This window comes from Bidens hawaiensis, unplaced genomic scaffold (genome assembly GCF_021521415.1).
Source record: "Bidens hawaiensis isolate Kalapana, Puna unplaced genomic scaffold, B.hawaiensis_p1.1 tig00000459_1, whole genome shotgun sequence".
Taxonomy (NCBI): domain Eukaryota; kingdom Viridiplantae; phylum Streptophyta; class Magnoliopsida; order Asterales; family Asteraceae; genus Bidens; species Bidens hawaiensis.
In genome coordinates this window covers 915,990-927,161 of record NW_027491031.1, presented here as the reverse complement: position 1 = coordinate 927,161, position 11,172 = coordinate 915,990, and the positions used below count along the sequence as shown (strand labels likewise).

Genomic DNA, 11,172 nt, shown 5'->3' with positions numbered 1-11,172 from the left:
TGGTTTATTATCTGGTTATTTACGTTATCAGAGAAGGAAAATATGTTGTTTTAATTTTAGCATTGTAGTTTTCAAAAAATATATTTATTTTTTTGGATACTCGAAACCCGATTAACCCAACCCGAAAATCCAATGCGAACCCAAAAAACCACAAGAGTTTTGAGTTGGATTTCGAGTCACTACATAAAACTTGAAACCCAAATAACCCAAAACCGAAATAACAAACCCCTAAGAACACCCTTAGGCTAAAGGGTATACACCACATCCCTCATCCCCCTTCATTCGTCACGTCTGCGTTATCTAAGTGCTAACTCAGTTTTCCTCCATCACTCAATCTCGTCCCCAAAATCCCTGATATGGGTCATTCTTCTCATTCCCTTATTCTTCATCATTAATATTATTTAATCTTATAAAAAATTGAAAGAAAAACACACTTTGGATGGTCATCATTGAAATGAGCCGCGTGACCAATATATGATAATTTATTAGTTAGCAATTAACAAAATTATTTATACCTAAATTAATTATTTACAGTTGAAAATTTTCAAACTCAAATGATAAAAGTCGAAATCAAAACTAAAACCGAAATCGAACGGTTTCTAAAAATCCAAAAATAAAGTTTTGATTTTCGATTTATTTTTAACTCAAAACCACACCACGCACACTCCAAACTTAACTACCCGTTTATAAGATATATATATATATATATATTATATTGTCAAATGTATTATAATATATTAGTTAACATTTAACCAAATTATTTATACATAAATTAATTATTTTCGACCAATTTTTTACTTTGACCTAAAATTTCAAACTCAAATGACAAACCGAAAAAGCGAAACTGAACCAAAACTAAAACTAAAACCGAACGATTTCGGAAAAAAATCCAAATAATAGAGTTTCGGTTTTCAGTTAATTTTTAGCCCAAAATCATACCAAATCGCACCGCGCACGCCCTTTGCTACCCGTTTATGATATAAGAAATTATTCATAATATAATAATATATTTACTTCAATCATAACTTGTAAACACTAGGGGAAAGTAAGCTAACTCACCAACTGCCATTGTTTCTTCAGATCACAAATCTATCACACGCCGGTTAGCAATTACCCATTTCTTCATCTCTCGTTTAATACTTGTTACATTCAGTGTGCATAGTTTCAGCTCATATCTTTGTTAATAGACCTTTTTTATGTATGCCCACCAAGTGTTCAACGAAATGATTTTAAATCCAAATTGTTTATTATCTCGTAAAAGATCCATTTTTGTACCCCTGTAATGTTCAGACTGTGTTTCGTAATTGGGTTTAAGATTTAGGGTTTGAGTTTATGTGGCTGCAAGTGAGTTCTTTCAATGTGTGCACACCAAGTGTTCGATGAAATGATTTTGAACCCAAATTGTGTGTTATCTTGTAAAAGATCTATTTTTTTTGTGTCCCTGAAATGATCAGAATGTGTATCGTAGTTGGGTTCAAGGTTTAGGGTTTAGGGTTTAGGGGTTCAATTCGTATGGATGTAAGTGAGTTTTTTAATGTGTGCACACCAACTGTTCGATGAAACGATTTTGAACCCAAATTGTTTATTATCCTGGAAAAGATTCATTTTTGGATCCCTGAAACGATTGACTTCTGTATTGTAACTTGATCTCTATGAATTGCTTACGAGAACATGAATCACTAAATTAAACCTAGGGTATGGTTTTATTTAGGGCTTGCAATTTCTGACACGGACCTGTTTAGGCGCACGAAACGACACGGAGAACAAGTTGGGTTTGGGCTTATCAAGTTTCGTATGTTAAAGAGGTCGACGGTCGACACGTTTAAGGCATGCTTAAATTCGTGTCTAAACAGGTTAAACTCCTGTTAACCTGTTAATGACCAGTTTATTTTTTTAAATTAATTATTAAAAAAGTTAAAAATATATGCGCTACTTAGTGGATGTTATAAATTAATTCTAGACTTTTATCGATTTTTGTTTCAAACATGTTAAGGATTATGCATTTAAGACTTTAATAAACTTTTGGCAACTTTTTTTTCCCACTATTTATCATGTCCTTAAACAGTTCGTGTCATGTAACCTGTTTCTAAATAGGCGTATGCAAAAAAATGTCATGATTAGTTATTGTGTTGTGTTCGTGTCTAGCACCATAGGTAACTGTGTCTTACTGTGTCACATCTTATCGTGACATGTCTACCTGTTTTGCAGATAAGAAGCAATGGCTTCCTCCTTACAACTTCCAGCGGATGATTCAGCCCTGTTACGTGTAACTCATTCTAATCTCAAGACATTCGCCTCCGATGTTAGATTCTCACTTGAGGTATGTTATTTGCTTCTCATGTTTCTTGAATTCTTTACTTGAATCAAACTGGTATAGATTCTTGAGAAATCAATGTAATTGTTTAATATTTGATAGGGGTGTGCATGAAACCGAAAAATACCAAACCGAAACAAAACCGATGGTTAGTTTTTATAAAAGCGAACTTAAGGTTCGGTGTTGGTTATGCATGAAATAAAAACCGATCACCGAATTTATAGTTTTTCATTTTTAGTAGTTTGTAAAAAATTGATAAATAATTAAATATGTAACTCAAATATTTTAGCCCAAATGTATAATAATTAATTAGTTATTAATTAACAAATTGATTTAGGCCCAAATTTATTATTTTAGCCTAAAATTTTCAAGCTCAAATGGCAAAACCGAAACCAAACCGAACCCAAACTGATAACCTAAAAACCGAAACTGAACGATTGTTAAGGATTAAAAAACGAAATTGCGGTTTTGGTTCAGTTTTTTAGCCCAAACCGAACTGTGCACAGCCCTAATGCTTGGATATGATTTATTCTTTTCAATGATATTTCTCAGAGCACAGTAGAAGCTGTTAAAGATAAACTATGGAAAAAATGTGGTACTGCTGTTACTTCAATGAGTCTTCAACTATATGATGATACTGGTGCTAAAGTAGCAGATGTAAATGATAATTCACGACCGTTTGGATTTTACTCTCCACTAGACGGGTTTGTTTTGCAATTTTCTTTTCAGTAGTTTCATATTTGATAAGAACTGTTTTCATATTATCATATGGTTATTGTAGGTATCGCCTGCATATTGTAGATCTTGATCCATCATCTGTAACATCTGGTGGTTGGCTCGAGGATACTTCACTGGTGGAAAAATACACAATTTCTGATGAAGCATATGACAAACTTGATGGTATTTGTTTTGAAGAGACAACAAAATCTCATTTTACATAAAATATATGTGCATTAACTTATATGTTTGTAGGTACATATAGAAAGTTTAAGGAGAAACTCGGACCCCGAAATGCTTCTGCCCAGGGATCTAAAGTGAGCCAATTGATTTTAGAGTGAAGCGCTTTTTATTTTTATTTTTATGGGACTTTTCTTTTTACTTATTATTTCCACCGCAGATTACTGATGATTATATGGAAGACCTTTGTGCAAATATTAAGGTATGTTGTCTTTTGTCATGTAATTATCTTACTTTGGCATCAGAAGTTACAAAATATCTATTTTTATAATCTGACGAAACTTGCAAATACAAGATTCCTAAGTTCCTTGTTTTAAAGTACTTCTCAGTTCTCGAAAAGTCTATCGTTTTTGTTAGAATTATATAACAAGTCAAACATTATAATTATTACATTTTGTGTTGATATAGGTCGGAGATAGATGTCAAGTGGAACCAGGGGATAAAAGGGGTGTTGTTAAGTTTGTGGGACGAGCCGAAGGTCTAGCGCCGGGCTTTTGGGTTGGAATTCAATACGATGAACCATTGGGAAAACATGATGGCTTGTAAGTAAATTCTAGATCACTTACCCTTTTGCCATTGAGTTGTTTTGTATATATCATTCCCTTTCTTTATATACGAAATTGTGGTATATAGCATATCAACACTAAATACCTGTGATCAGAGTTAAAAATAATATACATACAAATTAAATACTAATATTATATATATATATATATATATATTTAGTACCTAAGCCTGTTACTTTGCCTAAACCACATGGGACAATCTGTGTAATTAATTAACTCTTTCTCTTGTAATAAATTTTTTATGTAATTTATGATCAGAGTTGGAAAACGGTGGGTTTGGTAACTAATCGGATTTTTGGTTCAGCTCAAAGTTTGTAGCTTTTAGGTATGGGTCAAACAGTCCGGTCTGGTTGAGTTGACCCGCCAACACTTTTTTGTTCGTTTTTTTATCTTCATATATTATTTATGTTTTAAATATGATCATAGTGTATTATTGAGATAATCATTTATTCTAATGAAACGATTTACAAGTTTGTATATTGGACACATATGAGTACAGTTTAGGAACATTTTGACTCGTTTGTCTCGTTTTCTTTGTCTTACTTTTATTTGAATTGCTTGTGCTGATGTGGACAGGGTGAAAGGGACACGGTTCTTTGAATGCCCCCCGCTTCATGGAGCCATGGTCAGACCAGATAAAGTAAAGGTTAGCCTTCATACTCGACCTGTTTACTTTTGAATGGGTTGATTAGGGTTATGTTGTATCTGTAACGGGGCAAATGGGTTAAAGAAACAGTATAGCCAGATAGAAAACGGGTCAAACGGGTTCAACGAGCCAACACATATTGAAAGTCGTCCAAAGTGTACATCTAATGCATACGAACTATTAAAAGTGAATGGTCGTCTATATATATTTTTATAAGTATGTTTTAAAGCTTTATTGTTTTTCTAAATGGCGTATGGTTTTGGATATAATGCAGGTTGGGGATTATCCTGAACGAGATCCCTTTGAAGATGAAGAAATCTAAGAGCAATATTAGTAAGTGTTATTTTCGAACTTTTGTTTTTTAAATATTAAAAGCAGAGTATGTTCTTGAATTATGATCATAGATTCATAGACTTGTTGCATGCATCTGTTCATTTTATTTTTTAAAACATCATTTTTGTGTGTGTGGAATCTTTAAAATCTTGTTTCTTATGAGGCTCTTGGATTTTTTGGATTATATTTCTTTCCATATTACACTGAGTGTTCAAAACTATATAGTATGTACTTTTAACTTTCTTGAAGAATTGTTTTTAAATCTAAGTAGTTTGTTTTTAACTGCTTATTCAAACATTTGGCACGTGATGAGATCAACGCATTATTCAACCTAAAAGAGCTGATCTTCAAACATTTGGCACGTCGCATTTTGCTTTGGTAGTGACAGGCTAAACCCAACCGATAATTATGAGTCCTTACGGGGAGGTGGTTATGTTTCTAATATTTGGCACGTCACATGAACATTGTCGCTTTTTACATTATAATTTGCGTTATATGAAAATGAGTAATTGGAAGAGGACGAGCAACTGAGAAAATTGTTACATACGGCATGAAACCGCGGCTTGTAGTCACATAATAGAATAAGAAGAGGTCAAGCTTTCATGACATCACCTCCAACAATACACCATAATGATGTAACTACAAACAACATCACAAACACCACCATCCACTAGCTACCATGGTGGTTCAATGAAAACCATCATCTATACAAATAGAGTTTAATATTCCCACAAAATCAATCTACTAATGAGTAATCATTAAACAAAAGGTAGCTAGATTTTGTTGAAATTTTTACTCCATTTGTGATGATGATGATGATGCTCTTGGCCACCTATGGATAGTGGTGTTTGCGATGTTGGTGGTAGTTGCACCGCCATCGTGGCACCGCTAGTAGTGATGTCATGAATGTTTAACATCTTCGTTCAATGAACCATTTTTTCTTTAAATCCTGTTCCAATTTCGCTTTTTCATAAATTTTATATTCGCTACACTATTCAACACCCAGTTTTCTTGAAATTTGGTATGCTATTGTATCATGTTTTTTTGGATTGATATGGAGTAAGTGAAAGTGGGAAAGAGGTAATTATCGTTAATACTTAAATTTTGGGAGCAAAAGAATAATGTTTTTATAGGTAGACTGTTCCAGCTATAAGTATATTTGTATTGAAAAATGATTTAAATTAAGATTTTAATTTTTGAATCTACCGATATTTTTTTGTTTAATTATGCATCAAAATAAATATGGGATTTGATAACAGATTCAAAAATTAATTATTTGAATATAAATTGAAAAGTGCGTTTAAGGGAATTTTATCTGTATTTCGATCTTTTCTAAATATTTATTTTGGAATAATATTAATCCTAACAAGAAATTATTTACTATATTTTTAAATATTTTAAATATATTAAATATTAAATAGAATCACATGTATTAGTGTTAGAGTGAATTTTAATAACAAAATAAATAAGTAAATCTTTCAAAACATATCGACTCTTTGCATTCAAAAACTAAAAATTAAATTAAATTTTATTAAACTTCAAAAGTTTTGAAGTCTTTTAAATATGAACCACAAAATAAAACAGGGATTTCAATTTTATTTTGTATGAGGTAGGACCTAGATTAATAAAAAAAAATCTAAATATACAAATAAATAAATTAGTATCCCTTTAATACTTTTAAACTAGAGTAATTACACGATAAAAAATAAAATACAATTATTATTGTAGCTCAAATAATTACTCTAACATGAACATAATAACTCTGGTTATTTATACGTTTCTCAAGTTAAAAAGTTATTTTTATTTGATACTAACACATTTTTATACACAAAATGCCATATGTTATAGTGGTATCACCTTTACTTTAACTTCACCAAACATTTTGTCGTCCAATACATTAGTTGAACTTGGATGAGAAAAGTACAACATAGTATAATCAACTGCTCCAACCATAACCTACCCATCACAAAACAACAATCTTTATCAAATCTAAAACACTAAACATTAAACACATATCTTGTTGTTGCAATAATGTCACAAGCAAGTAAACCCCTACATGTCACACAATGGATTCTCCTCAACTTCATGTTACTACTAACCTTAACTTCATCAAACTCCGAATCACTTTTGCACTATACCGACTTTGTTTACAAGAAATGTCACAACGAAACGCACATTCCCGACACTTTGGTGTCATCCCTTGTGCAAGAACTTGTAGAGAAATCCGCAAAGTCCAAGTTTTACCAAACTAGCACTGGCGACGACCTGTTTGTAGTGTCAGGTAAGTTTCAGTGCAATCATGACCTCACCGTGGTCAATTGCCATGATTGCATAGTAAACACTGTTACAATATTGAAATGTTCTTCAGGTTCTCTAGCTCGGGTTCAGCTCAAAGGCTGCTTTATCAGTCTAGAGCCTGAACCCGAGCCTGGGCCTGATCAACCTGAACATGAAAGCGCAAAGGTTGATAACAAGGGTTTGAATTTGATTGTTCGGGAAGATTACTTGCAACACAAGAAATGTGGTGAAAGGAGGCCGTGGATCGAGGGGTTGCAAGAAGTTAGGGATGTGGCATTTGAAACGTTCGCTAAATGTGTAACTAGTAGTGGTGTCAGGTATTGTGAAAATCGGCATGAGGGGATGTACGCGATGGGACAATGCCTGGGGAGTATGGAAGTGTGCGAGTGTGGGGAGTGTGTAAGCAATGCGTTTCAAGTAGCTCAAGACAAATGTTGGGGATCGGATTTGGGGGAGGTTTATTTGGAGAACTGCTTCATTAGTTTTAGCGACTATGTAAGGCCCCGAACCCGGTGGCCCTAATTTAGCGTCGGATTTACTCATAAACACATTTCTTCAAATCAGAGTTTAAAACTTTTCGCGGAATATAAAACATCAATCATTTGTTACAAAACATTAAATCTTTTCTTTGATACCATAACACAAAACTTTATATTTAAAACATCTTTACTTCTTTCTTCAGATGCCAGCCGTTCAATCCATGCCGTGTGTCATCCTCATGCTAACTCTATAATCGGCTCACCTGCGTGCATACTAAAAGTCAGCTACGCTGAGTGAGTTCTAGTTAATCGAACGCCATACAATACATACACATACATACATATCTGTAGATACATATCCATACTTCACTAGTTACCCTTCTGTTCTACATACATACTTGCTACCATACATACATACATACATATCTACAATCACTAACCTCAGTCTACCGAGAGTACGTTCATAGTTCACCGTCTATACCTGTACTCAAGGTCGTGAACACGTACAAGGTTCGCAGTCCTTACCTATGTTCACCATTTATGGTACGTACAAGGATCGCGGTCCTTCCCTATACCATAGTACATCCACAACACGTACAAGGTTCGCAGTCCTTCCCTATGTTGCAACCTAATTCATAGCACGTACGAGGTTCGCAGTCCTCCCCTATGCTACAAAATCAGCACGTATAAGGTTCACAGTCCTTTCCTATGCTGAAATACATCCACAACACGTACAAGGTTCGCAGTCCTTCCCTATGTTGCAACCTAATTCATAGCACGTACGAGGTTCGCAGTCCTCCCCTATGCTATAAATACAGCACGTATAAGGTTCACAGTCCTTTCCTATGCTGACGCCTATCTACATTACGTATAAGGTTCGCAGTCCTTATCTACGTTTACATATATCATCTACTTCACGTATAAGGCTCGCAGTTCTTAACTACGCCATTACCAGCCGAGTCTATGTCTGACAGAAGCTAGAGGGATTTGCCATCCTAACTTACTATGTCGAACGTAGAACTCACATGCCATTCGTGTACCTATATACACATACTTACATTATAACATAAGAACACTCTAGGCATTCTTTACCTCATTCATTTAACAACCATACCCCTTGTCGTTACGTGCAATATCCGAAGATCGTTCACGCCCCGACAAGTATTCATTTGAAATATTCATACATCTTCGATATATAATATTCGTACCTTTATTTTTAACCTGACAGTACGCGCAATATTCGAAGATCGTTCGCGTACCGACAAACAATCATTCATATCTATCACACATATCACATATGACATACACTTATCACTTAGGATAAATGTATTAACAACACATCGAGTATGCACACATCCCCGAAAACATAACAAGGAATGGGGCTAGAAACTCACCTGAACACGGTTACGTTCACCGTTAATCGTAATCCCTTTCTTCAGCTGTGCACGGCTGACTGTATAACAAGTACACGTATCAAACAACTATCACTACTCATATCATCTTTCCAGTCTTAACTACTACCCACAACGAACGGGGGTCCGGGGGCAGCGCCCCTGGCAGCGGGGTCTAGGGGCGGCAGCCCCTAGCAGGGTCCAAGGGGCAGAGCCCCTAGCTGGGGTCGAGCTGACAGGTCAACTTGGAAAAATTTTATTTACATTAACTGTCTTAACACATTTTCCATTAAGTTTTTAATTTATTTTCTAAGCGAACTTAACTTTAGGCGAAGTTAAACCTTAGGCGAACTTAGCTTTAGGCGAAGTTAAACCTCAGGCGAACTTGGCTTTAGGCGAAGTTAAACCTCAGGCGAACTTAGCTTCAGGCGAAGTTAAACCTTAGGCGAACTTGGCTTCAGGCGAAGTTATCATCAGGCGAACTTAACTTTACAGCGAAGTTGCCATCAGGCGAACTTAGCTTGCAGGCGAAGTTCATCAGGCGAACTTAGCTTGCAGGCGAAGTTCGTCGCGTTGAAGGCGAAGTTGCCCAGATGAAGGCGAAGTTGCCCAGACAGCCGCTGTTCGGTTTCTTTCCAGCATTTTGAGCGATTTTAACACCCTTGCTATGGTTCAATCTCACCCACTACGCTTCCCGACCATTTTCGGTCGCTTATACACTAAAAAAGCTTGGACCTTTAAACTTCAAAGATCAAGAATCATACCTTTGAGCTTGTTGGATCTCGTTAACCTGCTAGCACACTAATCTTTTACTCTTGGACCTGCCCGATTCTTCCCTTGGCTCGGCCCGGTTCCGGCGAAGTTAGTGTGTGGTGTGTGTGTTACGGAGTTTGGTGAAAAATGAAAGATATTTTGGGTTTAGGGGATATTTATATCCCTGAAATCCCATGGACCTAAGGCCCATTCTCATTTAACCCATCTCTATTAATCCAAGTCCATAACCCACATCCATTACCCGACACTAGCCCGACCCATACCAACTCCTATTCTTTTATTTATTTCCTGATAACCCGAGTAAACTTTCCCTCTATTATTAAGTAATATAATTAATATTATCTTGAAATTTCGGGATGTTACAGACTACAAACCTCATCAAGGTGCCATATAGAAAAAAACAAGTTTTCCAAGTGTGTCGCTAAAGTCGCTTAAAATTTTTATTTTTTTTTTAAATATACTCAGCTTTTATTAGATGTTACAATTTTATTAAAAATAACTGTTGGAAAATGTTAGTGATTTTTTTTACTATCAACTCATACTTCAAGTAAAATTCAAAATAAATAATCAGTAAACAATAACTAAAATTTATATATGTTCGATTTAGATCACTTAATTTTTACATTTTTTAACATAAATAATTTTTTATTTTTACAAAATGATGAGTTTTAACAAAAGTTGAGTGACTTAAAAGAAACAAAAATATTTTCAGACTTTTACATGTCACTACACTCAATTTAGTTGTGAATGTGATCTTTAGCGACAAACTTCTTCGTTGGGTCTTGAAAACTGCACTTAGCCTCTCATATTGCCTTAACTTTTTTTCAACAGAAAAGGGTGCCGGGGGCGGTTCGGGGAAGGCAGTAGCAATGGTGGTGGGTGTAGGTGTCGCTATAGGTCTATTGTCGTCCGTATGCTACTGTATAAGATCATCTAAAAAAAACAAGAAGGTTAGTTCGTTATAACTTGTTTGTCGATACTCTGTTTATTTTCACGAAACAAGATGACATATAGTAAGAAACACGTTTTTGTTGGTGCAGATTGGTGAAGATGATATGTAACATTTTGTAGACTTGCAGCATTCTGCTTGACTAGTTTAAATTAAAGAAGGTCCTTCAAAAATATGTTTGTATGTATGTACTCTAATATGTTAGATTTTGTTGATTTACTTTGTAAGTTTGTATACCTCATATTTATTTTTATACTTGGATGGTACAATAATACTTTATAATATTATTTGTTTGGTTGGTTCTCGTGCTTTGCAGATATTGCACCGTTGTCCTCAACGTTTAATAAGTACATTTGATCCTAATTTACACACTTTATATAGTAATTATTAAATGTTGAGGACCAACGGTGAAACATCAATGATACAAGTAAGACCACCTATTATGTCAAAACTCAGGCATACACC

At 34.8% G+C, this 11,172-nt stretch overlaps 2 protein-coding genes across 2 annotated transcripts; both read left to right on the top strand.

The window, feature by feature from the left end:
* The first annotated feature begins 993 nt into the window (after positions 1-993).
* On the top strand, positions 994-4,984 carry LOC143629684 (tubulin-folding cofactor B-like). The gene is made up of 9 exons (XM_077098895.1): positions 994-1,102; positions 2,209-2,320; positions 2,867-3,018; positions 3,096-3,214; positions 3,287-3,348; positions 3,432-3,473; positions 3,680-3,813; positions 4,414-4,483; positions 4,758-4,984. The coding sequence occupies exons 2-9, from the start codon at positions 2,219-2,221 to the stop codon at positions 4,803-4,805; spliced, it is 729 nt and encodes a 242-aa protein (XP_076955010.1). The 5' UTR covers positions 994-1,102; positions 2,209-2,218; the 3' UTR covers positions 4,806-4,984.
* A 1,737-nt stretch (positions 4,985-6,721) lies between these two features.
* On the top strand, positions 6,722-7,636 carry LOC143629257 (plasmodesmata-located protein 2-like). Its single transcript, XM_077098575.1, has one exon. It carries the CDS (start codon positions 6,848-6,850, stop codon positions 7,634-7,636), a length of 789 nt encoding a protein of 262 aa, XP_076954690.1. The 5' UTR covers positions 6,722-6,847.
* The last annotated feature ends 3,536 nt before the right edge of the window (positions 7,637-11,172 follow it).